This window comes from Branchiostoma belcheri, unplaced genomic scaffold (genome assembly GCF_001625305.1).
Source record: "Branchiostoma belcheri isolate BF01 breed outbred unplaced genomic scaffold, Haploidv18h27 scaffold44, whole genome shotgun sequence".
Taxonomy (NCBI): Eukaryota; Metazoa; Chordata; class Leptocardii; order Amphioxiformes; family Branchiostomatidae; genus Branchiostoma; species Branchiostoma belcheri.
Window position 1 is genome coordinate 165,560 of NW_017804065.1, and position 18,020 is coordinate 183,579.

At 38.4% G+C, this 18,020-nt stretch overlaps 1 protein-coding gene across 1 annotated transcript; it reads left to right on the top strand.

Moving 5' to 3' along the window:
* Positions 1-1,022: 1,022 nt before the first annotated feature.
* LOC109478591 (UPF0668 protein C10orf76 homolog) lies at positions 1,023-12,600 on the top strand. The gene is made up of 27 exons (XM_019780258.1): positions 1,023-1,065; positions 1,633-1,810; positions 2,171-2,227; positions 2,417-2,482; positions 2,768-2,848; positions 3,112-3,219; positions 3,439-3,531; positions 3,847-3,921; positions 4,185-4,271; positions 4,717-4,773; positions 4,885-4,989; positions 5,583-5,632; positions 5,957-6,032; positions 6,308-6,377; positions 6,573-6,620; positions 6,745-6,843; positions 6,996-7,054; positions 7,217-7,282; positions 7,892-7,958; positions 8,356-8,416; positions 8,793-8,881; positions 9,072-9,154; positions 9,418-9,544; positions 9,646-9,721; positions 9,912-9,990; positions 10,320-10,436; positions 10,653-12,600. The coding sequence occupies exons 2-27, from the start codon at positions 1,688-1,690 to the stop codon at positions 10,743-10,745; spliced, it is 2,112 nt and encodes a 703-aa protein (XP_019635817.1). The 5' UTR covers positions 1,023-1,065; positions 1,633-1,687; the 3' UTR covers positions 10,746-12,600.
* Positions 12,601-18,020: the final 5,420 nt, after the last annotated feature.

The window sequence follows — 18,020 nt, forward strand, 5'->3', positions numbered from 1 at the left end:
TGGATACTCTCAGGAGCTTATTTTGAGATTCGGCGACATTCTGTCGTTGCCAGCGTGACGCTGACTTTCTACTGGCTATATAGATACAGATAGATACTAGTATGTCTTTTTCCGCTGTTTTCTGTCACCTGAACACTACGTGCGGTCCATCAGGTATTCTCATGTTGACGCCAGATGACGTCATATTCACATTTATTTTGATGGCGACTACGAATCACTGTCTTCTGTGGACAGGGATGGATTTGTGAATGATGTTGGACACAAGGGACAGGAACGGTTGTGTGAATGTTGTTCAGCACCGGGGACAGGGATGGATGTGTCAATGTTGTTTACCAGATCATACAGGAATGGTTGTGTGAATGTTGTTCAGCACCAGGGACAGGAATGGAAGAGTGGATGTTGTTCCGCACCAATGTCGCTGGGCGTCGCTATTTAGAAAACTGCGCGCTGGGGTCTTTGCAGTTAGAACACATGATAATATTGATATGCCAACTTTTGTTGATTTAAAGCACAATGGCTACGATTAATGGTAACGTTAACGTTGGATTAAAATACCTCGTTATTCGCCTCACGGAAAACATGCAGGCCTTAAGAAACCTGTCTGTATCTGCCGCTTCATTGCCGAAAAATAGCCTGTTGGATAATGCGTATCTTGCCGGTTGGTTGCAACTTTGCCACACAAAGATCTACTTCCACTCGTTGTTGTTGTTCCACACCCCCTTTATATTTATTTTTGGAACAGCCCAACGCCGAACTCTAGTTGACATTTGGGTTCGTCCACTCCGCGAAAGGTATGGCTGTGTTATCAGCATAGGCTATTGAAAAGTCAGAGAAAAGAAACACAACGACCTTATTGCAAGTATTCATACTTAGACATATCAAACTATCTTGAAGATTATCTTTTGTATATCTAAAGCAGTATTTTACTTTGATATTATTTACCGTTTTATAAATGGTTGCGTCTGATGACGTCACGCATGTGTTGGCCATGTTGGCCATGTTGCAGACGTCCCTGTTCTCCCCTGTTTTGTCATTCTAAACTTTACGAATTAGTCAACATTTCTGGTAAGAAATATTGCACTTTTTAGACCTGAAGGTCTCTAGCTAAGATGTGGACTTGAAGTTCAATTCCTCTTCGTTTCAATTCACTTTGTGGGGCGATTACCGAAAAATTATCACACAGCAGTGGGCGGGGGCAGGTTGGATACGTTTGAGGTGGAAGAAAGTCTTGCACGCCAGTTTCCCGACTGTTTCCCTAACTTCGAGTCCCACAAAAACACGACAGGCAGCCCGAATAGATAGATGAAGTCGTGTGATATTTCCTGACAAAGTTGGGCACTTGTCGTATCATCATAATTTTTACAGGTGAGAGTTCAGTTAGGGCCTTGGTTAGGGTCATTTTTTTTACCCCAACAGTCCTCTACGATCTCATCCGTAAAGTAGTCCAAGTAGGTCATTGTGTAGTCAGATGTTGAATATTCCTGTATAACCTAAATAACGTGAGGTCACAGGTTTTCACTTTAAGGTATTCCCAAAAGAGGCAAAAATTTATTTTGAACCTTGTATGTTACAAATTGAATGTGACTGTGTTGATTTGAACATTCTAATTTTCTCTCTCTCTTTATATATTAGAGCCGATGAGTAAAAACACTTCTACTGCGAGGGAAGACACCAGCTAGCCTTCAACATGACGACAACCCCAGAAAAAGCTGACAAGAAGGACAAGGAGTCTGGGCTACTGAGGAAGGGATCCTCCTCCAAGAAACCACTCAAGGAGAAGGTGGTGCAGATCTATGAGTCTTTCTTCAAGGTGAGACTGTTAAATTCTTTTACCACAACCAAACTCTTATCACCTGCCATTTGGTTGTGGTTGAATAGTTCCAATATCTTATATTTAATTTTCAAACCTGGTGAAGTTATTTACAGAGGTACAGTAGCTAACGTTATATGAATAACAATATAACTAGTACTTGTATCTTGAATTACATCTTGTAGAAAATAGAGACTATGAAGAACCCTCAGGTAGTAATAATTGCTGAAGATTATGAAGAAATTCCGCAAATACAAGGACTTGTGTCATTATAGATGTCACAGTATTCCTTGTAAAGTTTTTGGATACAAATTGTACATCATTTACACTTGTGTTGCTATTTTTTTACCTTCACTACAGGGAGAGGATCCTTCTTTAGGAAACCCCAACTTCTGGGATGAATTTTTCTTAATGAAGGCAAGAAGTTTCCAATTCTTCTCAAATTAACTTTCTCTCTGCTACTGTGTATGCTACTGTAATCCTGTGATGAAATGGGCTACCTTAGCAGGCTGACTAGACTATCTGTTGTCTCTCATTTAAAATCATGATTTCTTTAAAAGTAAATTGTTGTAATTTAACATAACATGTTTCCTACTTTTCTTACAGGCAAATGTTGCATACATAGAGAAGACATTCTCAAAAATGACCCCAGAGCAACTTGTTGCATTAAAGGTGAGAAAGGGTTGGGATGTTCAAATTTTTCCCTAGAATTATATTAGAGTGGAACTCACTGCACAAAGTAGGGGCATTCTCACTGGTTGTCTTCAAAAAACATCTTGAGTAAGTTGTGACATTTCATTCAGACATTTCATTCACAAGCAGCCACCGCGTGCCTGCAAAGCTTGTGCAGCTAAATTACAGATACAAGTATTACTACATGTAGTCTGATACAGGTAGTCTGACACTGACTGATCTCAAATCTTTTTATATAAACATAAATGTCAAATCTTCTTACAGGACAACATCAACCTGCTCTTCCACAGATGCATTCTAACCCTTAAAGAAGACTACCAGATCAGGGTGGTCAATGCTCTACAGGTCAGTCTGTATTTTCTACATTGTTGTTATAGAAGCGTGCATAGTCCAGTGATTAGCAGTCCTGCCTTAGGACCAAGAGGTTGGAAATCCAAATCCCGGCTGTTGTTGTTTACGTAACATGCACACTACTGGAAAAGGTCACAATAGAACAACTTTACTGGAAGAATAAGATATACAAATGTGCTCAATAAAGGGGATTAAACCAATAAAAACAATTATACACGAACAATACATACCATTAAACCATTGTTGTTGTTTTTCAGACCATGTGTGCACTGATCCGGGGTGTGTATGGTAAGAGTCTGGGGGATTATGGTTTTGACATCATCAACATTCTGGTCGGATTTGATGCTGCCGAGGTCCAGATGCAGGTAGGTTGTCATGCTAGACCCACACTTCTAGCAGCCAGCCCTACTATTGGTCAGGCCGTGATAATTAGAAATTGTAATAAAACAGGCTAGCTTATGATGCTGAAATAACTCATAAAGTTTTTAATAAATGTTATGTTCATCTTACAGTCATTACAGGTATTGTTAAATGTTTTTGTTCCTTTATTCACAAGAAACTATCAACATCCTTTACCTCTGTAGAGACTGATAGAAAGTGTCCACTCTATCCTGACTGGAGAAAACCCAGCTGGTCTGAAGACTCTCTCCCTGAAGTTACTCCTCATCCTTGCCACTGTAAGTAATCAACAGTTAATTCATTTATTTTTGCGTGGACTTAATTTTGCAGAAGGAATGGAAAGGAGGTTTTTGCAGTGTTGAAGGTTGCAGTTGAAAGGACAGTAGTAATACAAAAGAAAAGCATGTTTTGCAGTGTCATAATTTCATGGTGTATATTGGTCAATACAAAAACTGCAGAAGTAAAACCATCACAAACATTTCAATATAGCATAGGCTTGTTTCCCAACAACTTCCCAAAATCGTTGATAGACATTGGCATTATTCAAAGTACACATTTTTGGATGGTAAACTTTATTGTTTTCTCAAACCCAGGCAACAGACAACGTGAGCCAGAACACAATACTGGAGTACATCATGATCAACAGTGTGTTTGAGTCAGTTGTACAGGTGTGTATAATTCACTTAGAAAACACATGTATGCTATGTACTGTGAAAACAACAGGAAATCAAATCATTCTTGTAGTAGAGACCAGAATTATCTTCACATGTTTGTCACACATGAAGGTGCTCATTGTATGATATTGGCAGCAAAATTTGTAATATCCTGATGATAAAATCTTTGTTATTATGTTCATGCCATTAAGTATGCTGTATATTTATTATCATGAAACAAAATCTGTAACATTCATTTGATATCTATGTTTTTGCAGATATTAGCAAATCCAATGTCTAGGCAAATCCATGGACATGATGCTCTCTTGCTGCTAACTATACTGGTCAACTATAGAAAGTATGAGGTAGGGTATTCATCATGTCACTTATTTTTCATCTGCAAGACTATAGTTTACATGTAGTTGTAAGTGGGTCTAGTCTAGTCATAAGGCCACACAAATTTGATTTTTTGGTTCTCAGATTTCAAATCAAAGAAGGGGATGGTACACACAAAAAAACCAGATCTAAGCATATTGTCATAGCCCCAAATGCTTCCATAGGAGCCACAAATTCAGCATACATGTACTAGCCTGATTTATAATTCAAGATTTCAAGATTGACCGTATCATGAGATGCAAAGCAAGGACAAAAATTTGACATTGCATATATGTTACAAGTATCAGTAGAAAATAGAGAAGAAGCTTCATATGTAAAAGAAGAGAAACATCATATCTAAAAGGTAACGTCTTGCAGAATATTGATAGTACAGTTTTTATATACTTACATCAATATCACCTCTTTCTCTTCCAGTCAGTCAACCCTTATATTGTAAAGCTGTCTATTCTCGACGATGAACTAGCGTTAAACGTAAGTCGCTATCATCTCATTCTATATTTATATAATGTAAGGTTAGAAAGTGTTTTATTACAAACACGTTTTGAAAAAGGTCAAATGATATAATTCCTGATTTTTCTCTAGGGTCTTGGATGGGTGATATCATCGGCCCTGACAGATTTCAACAGAAAATACAAAGAGAAAAAGGAAGAACCTCAGACTGGATGGTTATCTTCCATAACGAGTATGGTAAGTCATAATAGATCTCTGTCTGCAGTTTGTGTACACTCTACTACAATGTACATCAAACCTGACCAAAAAAACCCACCCTGAGGCCCAGGGTAAAGTAGTCTTCTTGGACAGGTGGCCTCCTTGAGCAGGGACTGTGAAAAAGTGGTCAGCTTGGACTGCATTGTACCAAGGGAGGCAAGTAGAATAGATGGATCCTTCCAAGTGTAAATCAAAGGTCAGAGGGCTCAGGTGTTGAATGCGTAACAATGGTGGGACAACACCTGTCATGCACAGGCATGAGGAACCACTCATCATACCTATTGACCTAAGAAGGATCAGCTCTCACAGGTAGCAGGATGTGCAATGTATTGTTGCAAAAAACATATGTTTGTGGTCTTTTGAGAATCTTATCTGTTTAATTTAGATCAATTCCAAGGCCCACAGTGTGTCGGTGTGGCATGTTTATGTAAGATATAATTCTACAAGGGTTTTACATGGGTACTTGTACCCATGTGTTGTTTTCAGTAAGGAATTTAACAGGTTTTTCCAACTTTTACAGAAGCTCATTATCATATCATGAATAATTAATTAACCTACTTCTGACTTCATAGGTTGGCAATATCTTTGTTGGGGATTCGGACAGCGTCAGTGCAAAAGTTAGGTAAGTTTGTAAGGACTTATATCCAACATGTCATCATATCCTTTTTTATCTGTTTTTCTAACATGTTTGTCTGAATTTTGGTCCTCAGTGCACTTCCAAATTAATCTGCAAGGTGGCGCTGCATGCTGCTAGTACACTAAAGTAGCAGAACGATGTAGATGTATTTTCAAGTTGCAGAGATCAACAAAATTACAAGCATATCATAGCGTCTCATTTTCTTGTTGTCCGTACAATGCCTTCAGAATTTCTTAGGTCTCATGTATATTGAATTTTACTTCAGTTCAAGTATTTTTAGTCAAGGTATGTTAATTTTTGTCCTTTCAGAACAAATGACTCCATTCTACTAGCTCTGTATGAAGCAGTTCATCTGAACAGGAATTTCATCACAGTGCTCACAACAGTAAGGAACTGATAGTCTTAAAATGTATAATATATATATGTGTGTGTGTGTGTGTGTGTGTGTGCGTCAGTCAGTCTTAAGTGTAGCTGCATAGTCTAGTGGTTAGTGACCCAGCCTCTGGAACAAGAAGTCATATCCTGGCTTTGTTGCTCACCCGATGTGCACCCGCACATTAAGCAACTGTTCATTGAGTTCATTTGAGCTAAATTGATTCAAGATCACTTTCACATGTTTGTCACATGTTTGATCAAACTCTTCTTTCTGTTTTTCTGCAGAGTCACACAGAGTCGTCCTCTGGTCCCTCCTCTCCAACAACCACACGAGCAGTGGAGGGAACAAGAGAAGGTGAGTTCAACATGACAGATGTATCTGACAATAATGATATAGTTTCCATGTAGTTGTGTCCAAAGAGATGATGTATACAAGTTTTTATTGCACTGAATTCTGATAACACATCCATCAGATGCCTTGATGAAGTTGTTGTTTTGTCAAAACAACTCCTTGACATATTCAGCCTCATCTTGCCATTTCTTCATATAGATGAGCTGGGGCCCCAGGCAGATCATCAAGGTGGCGAGGCAGTGCAAGGTGCTTCTTCATCTTACACTTCATGTCATCTGATCCTTCTGAAGTTGAAATAACCTATGTCACTTAATCCTGTTACATGTAAACTTTGAGCACTAAGGTTTCTCCCCTATCTGTACATGTACAGGTCCACTACCATCCACCCCTCCACCAGACTCCAGTCAGACCACCAACCACATGGTCACCTTCCTCCAGTACTGCTCCATTGTTATGCAAGATATCAAAGGTAAGGCATGGGTTTCATTCAGTAACTTCCATGTACGGAGTTATGTTTTCATTGTTTGTGTGTTTGCTTGTTATCTGAAGATATTTTCACATTCAGCTATCCTAGTTCATTTTGGCTCTATAATGACAGCCAGTGTTTGTTTGTTTTTTCAGACGAACAAAGACTATGCAGTTTTAAGCTCTGTCTGGTCATCCTTACATGTATAGCTGAGGTAAGGGTCTGATGCTTGTGTTCATTCTATCATATGACATATACAAATGCATACATCCACCTCTAGTCTTCCCAGTTGTAATGTAGATATTATTATATGTTGTTGTACTTGTCTGAATATCAGAAGGCCAGCTTTAATGTGTTTCTTATCACCTGTTTTCAGGATCAGTATGCAAATTCATTTCTACATGACGCCAATATGAACTTTGTGGTGCAACTGTATAGAATGGTAAGTCTTATGAACATGTTAAGAATTGGTATTGTGCTATTGAGGCCACACCAATTTAATTTGTTGGTTCTCGGATTTTTTCAGAAAAAATATGAAGCGACAGGGCGAAAAAAAATAAAAATAAAAACAGGTCTAGGCATCCTATTATAGCCCCAAATGCTACAATATGAGCCATGAAGTCAACAAAAAAGGCTGGGTTAAAATTTAAAGTACATGTATAGATTTTGAACTTTTAATCAAACCACTGCATTGATAGATGGAAAAAACTGTAACAACTAGGAAGAAAAGGAATTTCCTCAACTGTTGGGGGTAAAATATGAGCATTTTTGAGTTGATTCAGAACCAGAATCTTTTTTTTTTTTTGCAAATCAGAAAAAAATGAAGAGGCGAATCCGAGAACCAACAAATTAAATTGGTGTGGCCTGATGATAATTTGTGTCAGATTCATCAGTCTCATCTGAAATAACAAAATGAGATTTTTGGATCAAAGCATTTTAACTGATTCTTGGATGATAATGGTGGAGTGACATTTCAAGGTTGTTAGTATAAAAATTGCCATGAAACTCAATATAAATGTACATAATTATGTTTTCCCCTTCCCTTCTCCAGCCTATGAGACACAGAAAGATTGCTGTACCAAACACTTCTTCTAGGCCTCTGGCATGTGCATGGTTAGGTAAGTATGACAATAACTTACAGGCATTTGTTTGAACAGCATGTATTGTACTATACAGTATGCCAAGTATTGTGACAATCAAACATAGAGGAGAAAGAACATCATCAAAATGCAATTGTTAGTTCACCCCAAGTTAGTGAAGTTTTGTGTTTGCCTTGCCCATTTGTCTGTGTGTTTGCAAGTCCCAAAATTTACAATGCAGCATTGCCATACATCATCTATATTGCTGCCATTTTTGTCTTTGGGACTAGGAAGGTTTTAAAACTCTGATTGCCTTGTGAATACTGGTTATGTACAGAAGAAGCAGCCTTCTCACATAGAAGAGTTTCACCCTGTTTTTATGTTTTATATGTTGATCCACTAAGTTTAGCATATAACATGTAATTTTTTTCTCCAGACTTGACAGTTGAGTTTATAGTGACCCACATGATGAAGGACTTCCCCATGGAACTCTACATGTAAGTTATTACCATGGTATTATATACAAACCACTTTCAAAATGGGCTAGTTCTAGTGTGATGTAAACACACATCTGTCTTGCTTAACCTCTCTACTGCCTAACTCCATTATCAATACAAATTTAGGTGTCAAATGACCACCTTAGAATGCTGAGGTTAAGGTTAGGAGGATTTGTAAATTGCAGTTGCATGAATATCCTGCAAATTTTACAAATTTAGCCGCTGTCTACCTTTTCAGACTTAATGTGAAGAACAGATTAAGAAATAAATTAAGATACTCTTTATTATGTAAATCTGTAAAAGAACCCTTATGAGGGACAATGGTGAAATGCTTGCAGTTGCAATCATAAACAGTAGTTTTCTGGCTTGTTTGCAGGAAGTGCCTGGGGATTGTCCACAGACTGTTGTGTTACCAGAAGAAGTGCAGGGTGAGGTTACAGTACACCTGGAAGGACCTGTGGACAGGTTTGTGTTTTGTCATATCTTCATCTACATCTAAATGCACATCTACATGTACTTCTGAGTATCGTCTCAGGCCATACGTAAAGGAGCAGTATAATTTTTAGTTTTTTACCTTCATCACTTTTTACAAGTCCTGCCACAGTTTGGAGCGATCTGAAGCCCAAATCCATGTACATTTACTTGTATTTTACAGCTCTTATCAATTTGGTGAAGTTCATGATAGCCCAGGAGGCTCACCTGGCCAGCAGACATAACATCTTCTACCTAGCCATCAAGGTATGTATCTGTGTTAATGATACAGATTATGTTTACCTTTAGAGATGCTTGTATGTATGTACATGGTATGTACAAGTATACTATCTGTGTATGACTAGGTATTGCAGCTCTAATCATTGACTCGATTACATATTCCTTCAGAAAATGCATTGATATTTTTTCTATAATATGATTTTGTTTTCAGTTTAGATGATACAAAATGTGTAATGTAACTAGTCTGTGTAAACCAGGATATCATGAATCCATCCTTCTCTTCTCCACAGGTTGTGAATTTGTTCAACCTGTTCATCACCTATGGCGACACGTTCCTGCCCTCCCCCACTAGCTACGATGAGCTGTACTATGAAATTATCCGCATGCACACGGTCTTTGACAACCTCTACTCCATGGGTAAGCTGAATTCTATATTTACACACAATGTAGACCATGCTAATTCTGTTACATGTGTTTGAAAACATTTTTGACAATGATACTGTCTTTGTTCCACCCAGCATTAAGACATGCTACTAACCATGGGGAACACAAAGACTCGGCTACCAGACTGACCAATGCACTGGTCAACATCAGGTAGGTTATTATCTTATGATCAAATCCATCCTTTCATCACATGCAGTTGAGTTGAATGGTAAGAAATTGTATGAAATTAACTTTAATTTGTTGAAACTTGCATCACCTAGTGATATCCACAGAGAGGAAATACATTTTGTATATGTATGTCAGGTTACTCCAGTTTTAACCCCTTTCGTCCTATTTCCAGGGCAATAGTTAACCATTTCACGCCCAAGATCGACTCTTGGTCAGCAGCAAATCATCTGTCCTCCCTGACAGAAGACCAAGTAAGGAGACTCAGTTTCTACTTTTCACCTTGCACAAATGTATGTTAACATATCCTTAACTTCAGCCTGCAAAGGTAGCTATTTGACATCAAAATTGCAATTATGCTTGATCCAACTTAATATACAATTCCAGGTAGCTCTGGACCAAGAAGTTGTTACTCACACACTACTGGAAAGGGTCCCGGTCCTTTGGACAGGACATTATAACCATGGTCCAAGGTTACTGTTAGTTATCAAAAAGAGCTTAAAGGGAATTTCTGTAGTACTGTCAACCTGTATAAGCCGTACACTTATTTGAGATCACCTTCACTGTTTGTTTCACTTCCCAGGTTCTGGAGGTTGTCCGTAGTAACTACGACACGTTGACGCTGAAACTGCAGGAAAGTCTGGACCAGTACGAGAGATACGCCGAAAAACCCAAGGAGTCGGCATTCTTCACACAGCTGGTGAGTCGAACACAGTTTCATATGGCTATAACTGACTCCATATACAAATGTATAAAGTGTATAAAAAGGTTTATTCTCAACAAGTGGGTTTTTACATCCAACTTTATTCTAGATATTTACCAAGAAACATAACATACCTTTCCACAAAACCACAAGAAAATCATGTCATTTGTTCTGCTTCTGTTTACAAATAAGCTGTTTTCCCTTTTTCTGCAGGTTCGTTCAATTATATCCGACTTCAGAAAGTCTATCAATGTCGCCGCCTTGCAGCAGGAAGCTGTACTGCAGGAGTTCTCACACATACACTGATTTAACTGTATTCATACTTTTGCACTAGCAATGGTTATTCTATGTACTACAGCCATAAATATTGATAAAGTTTGACAGGCCCTGGACTGATACTAAGAATTACAAAACACCAATGCAGCACATGTTTTTTTCACCAAGCTAGTGGTATAATGTGATCTTATGTGAACTTGGCAGAAAATTTCAAGAAATATGAAATGATGTGACTACAGATAAAACAAGTGAAAGGTGCATAGATTGATCGCTAAGATGAATTGTACTTTGAATTGGTTTTAAGAAATAAAGAATAATTGTTTTGTTAGTGTAGACTTAACTGATAGCCCACCACAGTACAGGTATCGCTATGTGTTATGATAACATGATATTAGATTCACTAATGGAGGCATGAACATATAGCTGAAGATTTTATTGTTTTATTTGTTGACTGTTCTTCTGAACTTATGATCCAACAAATCCAATGCAACTCCTAGGTAGTGATTACAAGTAGAAGTTAACTACTGGCCCATTTGTTCTGTAGGCAATTAAGCTTAAGTATTGTTAGAATGCTAGGAAAATTAACCCAAATAGCTTGCGTAATTTTTCCTTTATCAATGCTTGTGATCATTGCTGTGGTGAAAGTAACATATTTGGTAGACGGCTTATTCCTCGCTTTTTTACCAAGTCAAGTTTTATTGGTAATGGGCCTGTGTTACCTGCCTGGCTGTTGTAAAAGATGGCAAAAGTTAACCCTCATCACAAGCGGAATGGATTATTCCTGAATTTTTGTACAGTGTTGTATGAACCTTGTTTTATTACAGTACTGGAATGTTGTGGTCAGTAGCGAAAAACAAAACAAAACCAGTTGGATTTTTTGTGAAAATGGCCAGTATGCCAGGCAATAATTGAAAAAAATGACTATTTCACAATTTTTGTGCAATCTTACTAAATTCCAATTTTCAGCTTAACTAGTTTTGTATAGAATAGCCCAAAAGCCCCAACATTTCTGGGCATTGAAGAAGAAAATAAACTGTACACAAAAATTATACCTAACTCCTTCTTAAAAGTGGTGTTATTTAGCCATATCTGCAATGTGCTGAATATACAATTTACAGTGCAGTGATGTGTTTGAACAATTGTTTCTAGTATTGCTAGGAGGCACATACAGGCTTTTAAATAAAATTTCCTTCCACTAACAACACCTTTAAAATTGACATAGGTTACATCAATACATCTTGATTTAACATGTAAAAGAGTATTTCTCTGACACCATTCTTGCCTGATATTAATGTATGATACTTGGAAAATAAAAATTTCATTCACTTAAGGATGCCACGTGTTGAATCCTCAGTAAAATGTGTATACCGGTACCTTTGTTGTTTGTGCTCTGCATCATGTACACAACATGGGTTTTGCAAAACTAGCAATAGATTGTTTAAGGAGATCTAAGATGTCATGTAGGACTGGAAGCTCCAGAAATACAATGTGGTAAAGTATCATGTTATAGTAGTACAGTAATGTTACATAGACGAATACACATTACATGTACACTCATTTAACTCTGTTTTAAATAGGCAGAAACTGTATATATGGTATTATTGTATTAAATGTACATTTGTAAGTTGACAAGGGTAACCCATGGTGGATGAAGGGTCGCAAAGTAATATGGGCGATTACATCATTGGGCCTCCTTGTCAAATGTCATCAGAGGAGGCCATCTGCTATTGCATAAAGGGGGTGAAGTCTGCCACCTCCATACCATAAGCATAACACAATTAAACACATACAGTAGCTAGTCCTTTTGAATTAAGTATAAAGCATTATCGGGACAAGTGTTATCTGTGAATAAACCAGCTGCCTCAGATCTACTAGGATTAAACCAGATGTTGCATTTGTGATGTACTATTTATAATTTCTTATATCTCCGATGTTTGCAGAAAATCAATGGTATAACGTTGCTGCAGACAGACAAAATGTGAACATTTGCCAATTGATTATCACAAGTCACACTTTTAGCATAATATGCATTATATGTTACAGTATTCATATACACATGTAGTATATATCATATTACCTTATTTCCACTTTAAATACCTGTCTCGTTATCCATCATGTCAAAAGTCATGAAAATCAAGGACATTATACAGACACCCCCTTGTGAAAATCAATCAGTTCTCTCCTATGAACTTAAACATCCCTGCAGTTACAAAACAAGCCGATAGAGGGACGGTCACCTCCTCCTTAGCATAACCAAGGAGGTTAAAAATCAAGTACATGTATCATGACAAGCTTGCATGGCTTCTTGTCCTTGAGTTATGCCTTTCACATGCATGTGCACCTGCACACACACACACACATTAATGTTATGCCAACATTTATAACGTTACCAAAAATAAACCTTGGAGTTGGTGACTAAATAAGAGATACTTGCAAGTTAGTTGATAACATTCCCTTCCACAGGAGGGAGTGAAACATGAAATATGATTAGTAATACAATTAATGACCAATCCTCTGATGTCACCGCCAGGACTCACCCAGGGGCTCCTGGCTCCGCCCAACTTTAACGGCATGTAACCGCATCGATGTCTGTTAATGCCAACAAATTCATTACTGAGATCTAAGCTAAAGCAATAAATACAACAATAAAAGAAGATTACATGAGAATTAGTCTATTGCTATAAATAATAGGTTGGTTTGTACATTAGCTTATCTTCCAGATCTCGAAATATTTTTATGAGGAAATGTGTTGCGTTTTGATGCGGTGTAAGGAAGTCGCCATCTTGGTTCCCCTGGTCGGAAACTCGAGACACGGTCAGTTCTGGTCATTCCGCCGCTTCGGTTTGGCCGCTCTGTTTACATTTACAACATTTTGGGTGTCCGGAAGTACCTTAAAACGACGAGAGAGCAAAGGTGCGACGCAGAAGCGATTGCAGAAGGTACGTGAGGTGCGGTAGTGACGTTTGTATGGATAGTTTTGACCTTTGCGGAAGCCACGAATATCGAACGGCAAACAGCGCTGATTTCAAAATAATCCATCGATCCGTTCGAACTTGAACCATTTGAGTCATTTCCATAACGTCATTATGTATCAAATTTGGTACACCTACATTATGCCATCATATCCTGCATACTATGTGCATTATCACGTACTGAGGATGCACCTTTGTGTCCTTTTTATAACGGGATGATTATCAGGGTGTAACTACAGGGCAAAGTACATCACATTTTAGTAGGAACATCCGCAGGATTCTGTTCTACACTTCATACCCCCCTCCCACACACACTCACACGCAAACCACAGCAATGCCAACACAATACAGTCACTTCCTGTACAAATCCCAGGATCCTCGTGTAGTTAGTCTAGACATGACTTTCCTCACGAATAGCCTTCATTACATCTATAACGTGATCTTCCTTGTACACAACATCGGGGGTTGGTTTGGGTGTGTCCCCCCACCCCGCCCTTGGATACACAGGTTACAGGTAACATGGCTCTGACATTCCTGTAGCCAGAGTTGTTGGTGTAGTTGTTGTTGGTTCCCTTCGTGCCAAGAGGCACACGTAGGGCAGCAAGTTTCCTTGTTGCAAGATTATGGGGGGCAGAGGGGTGGTAGCCTTTCGTCAAACCATGTATTACTTTAGGCCAACTATGTCCAGAACAGATCCTTTTCCAGTGCACACTGTGATGGAGACCTCACTCATCTCGATAAGTCTGAAGGAGTGCTTGGTTGTTTTACTTCTTCTACAATCTAGCATGAAAAAAGCCAAGTCTGACATGTCTGCGACTCCAGGAAGGAGAGTCAGTGTGAAACTTTCAGGATGTTCCTCCCACTAGTCCATGTTGTGTGCACACATTGTGTATCCTGGATGTCACTTCTTGATCCACCACCATTCAGCTGACTTGAAGCAGAGCCGCACGGTTACTTGCATACCTGGAATCTTACGGCATACCAGCGGCTCGCAAGTTGGTTTAGGTAAGGGAGGCCATCTCCTGTTGGTTCGTGCACAGATTGTGTTATGATAGGAAGTCCACCAGAGTAGAGGCTAGCATTTTCATCATGACGGTCAGACTCACAATGCAATGGCTTTAGATCTATATGTGCCCACCACATTCCTGCAGCATATTTCATTTGGGTTTGGTACTTGGAAGGTGGGGGAAAAATGTTCTTTGTCAATATGATTTGAGCGGTTCAGAAATGTATTTGGGTCAAAAGAGTCTCTGTTTACCTAGGGTTGGGCTCCTCAGGGCAAAATATTAACACTACAGTGGTGTGTGTGGACAAGATGTCTTAAATGTGTCAAATAGCACGTCTTTTTTCTGTGTATATATATGTACAATGTCTATAACAAATTTGAAATACGTGTAATCCAATAGGCTTGCAAAAATAAGATACCATTGTTGCAAAATTATTCCATTGCCCAGAAGGTAATGATACTAGGTACATATATATACTATATAGTTGCTGTCGTACAATAATGAATAATAATGCCATGTATCCATACCCATAGCTGTACATCACCCACTCTAGCTATTATTGTTAAGATTCCCCCAAAGCCCCCAGGCACTATATTTCTTTTACCACTTAGCCTAACCCTATAACTCAGATGCATACATGTCCAACAAAAACCATGCTGGTTGCCAAATTGTTTGACTGCAAGATCTTTAAATTACCCTAGTTGGCCTAGTATAAACAGGTGGACTCAAATGTTAGGTATTTGAACCTTTCTTGCATATGTAAAGTAGGAATCAACTGAACCATAGCAGGGCTCAAAATACATGTACCTCTTGTTTCTGTTATCTACAAAAATGTAAAATATTCCAAGTTATAAGAAATGTTAGGTACAATTTAGAAAAAACTTTCTGCAGATCCTCCAGCTGTTGGATTCCATAATAGTTTTCCTACTATTCATAATGTTTATTTATGTGATGTGAAGTTATCTAAACTGCAACAAAAACTACCTTGTAACTGTAAACTGCAGATCTTTGTAGCTTAAACTGTTAAGATTTAAATTGCAATTGCTACTTAGCATATTTGTGATTTATGGCTCTTAACTACATTTGTACAGGTTTTGTAGACTGCAGAATTTCCAGTTGTTCAGATATTTTACCTGTAAGCATATCTATTTCAGTAAATACCAGATTACAGGTGGTTATTTGAGCCCTGCATACATAAGTATTCAGTTTCGCAGACTAGCTGTAATGTATATCTACCCAATATGCTATTAAAGCAAGGATACGTGTAATGTAACACAGTATGAATGATGATGTATCAGGAATAGCAAATACGAAGGCCATCCCACCATCAGCATGCTCTGTTCAAATTGAGGTCAAGTGTGGAATGGGAGAAGCACATAATCAAGATGCCCTGCATGTCTGAGTGATGAAATGTAAACATACAACTTTACAAGTACATGACTGTACAGAGCTAGTAGAGACATGTCCATGACTGTACTTTAAATGTGTATTGGCCATAGCTGTTTCCAGTAATCTTAAGGTACGTCGTACAAACTGTTGGCTACTTGACCCCAAGAGAAAGAGAGAGAGGTATTGTGTTTGGCTGTTCTGTCTTAGTGTTTGTCTGTATTTCTGTCAATCTGTGTATTACAAAATGCTGACTATTTTGGTCTTTGTTACTGCAAAGGTCACAAAGCAGTGTGGGTAAGGGGGTGAAGTCAGGCCTGTCTGGTAGCCTTGTTGCAGTCACTTGTATGTACCTATAGTCTATGGTGGTTGTTCTGAAAAGAGTTGCTTTTTGGTGACTATATGACTGATTTTACAGTAGCTGAGATGATTATCACTCAAGGGAGTAAAATATTGTTTTGGCTTGAATGTTTGTGCGCCTGTTTATATATGTGACAGTTCTATGCCTTGTTTTGGCTAGAAAGATGAATTTTTATTTTAAAAAAATTACTAAAATCAGAGACATCAAAGAAAATACATGTCAACTTGGTTGGGTTTTATACTAGCTGAAAGGATATCCTAATGTCATCCACAGTTATGTTGCTTTGAAGTTATCTCCCGACAAAGCCAGTCAGACTTGATGCTGATAGTGTGCAGCTTCAAATTAAAATCCCCAATAAATTGGGGTGTGGCGCCTTGAAGTAATTAAGCTGAAAATTCATTGACACATGGAATTTTTAAAGTCTGTAACTGTATACAGATCAGATTGAGGAAGAGAATGGTCTAATTTCCTTGGCTATTGTATTTGTAAGGCCTGGGAACAGTCAGCAGACAGAAATACTGCGCCACATTTGTACATGATCATCCCATCAGTGACGGTGGTAATGGTCTTTTGGGATGGAAACTCAAAACCTAATGACTTAATGGAACAGGCAAATTACACACAACGTTTTAGCTCATCTCACTGACAAGGCTAAGAATAGTTCCGTTACATGCAAATACAATGCAAAACTGTCAGAAATTTTACCTGTATTCAGGTTAGAGGTCTTGACCTACAAATGTACTACAATCTCAATCTGGTGAACCAATATCATTGTACATACAGTATACATGTATGCAGTGTGTAGCTTGTATCTCTTGATTATGTACTTCACCTGATAGTAATGAATACTAGATTGTGATTTTTTATTTGCAAAAGCATCATCCAATCAAATTGCATGTATCCTGAACCTCATCTCAAGTACAGGTAGTGATCCAGGCGTTAGTACATTTGGCCAAATTTTGATATCATATTACCAATGTGAATACCTTGAATGAATTTTTTTCTACCTTGTAAAAGTGCTTGTTGTTGTGCAAATAGATTACAATAGCAATAATATTAAAAGAAGGAAGGAGAACAATGATGATTTGTTTGTTGTTTTTTATTTTTATAGATAGCAACTTTTCTGTAGAAGACTGACAACATTCTACACTCCGAACTCTGACCTGACCACCATGTCGAACTACGCGCCGAGTGACGAGGGCTCGTTACCTCAGCCTTCCTCCGACTCCTTCTGGGAGGTCGGGAACTACAAGACCACGGTGAAGCGTATGGAGGACGGGTACCGCCTGTGTAACGAACTCATGACGATGGTCAAGGAGCGATGTGAGATTGAGAAATCCTATGCAAAGGCACTCAAGCATTGGGCCAAGAAATGGAACAAGTCTGTTGAAGAAGGTAAAAATCAGTACTCAAGCAGATGTATATGTCATAACTGTCTAGCTGCTAACTAACACTTCCATCAGTTAGACCCTAGAAGCCTGATGGCCAACACCTCTAAGTCTTAAGTCAGGAGGAGAGTTGTGAATATTCTAATCCTGTTCATTTATGCATATGTGTGCACATGGACAAATTATTGTAA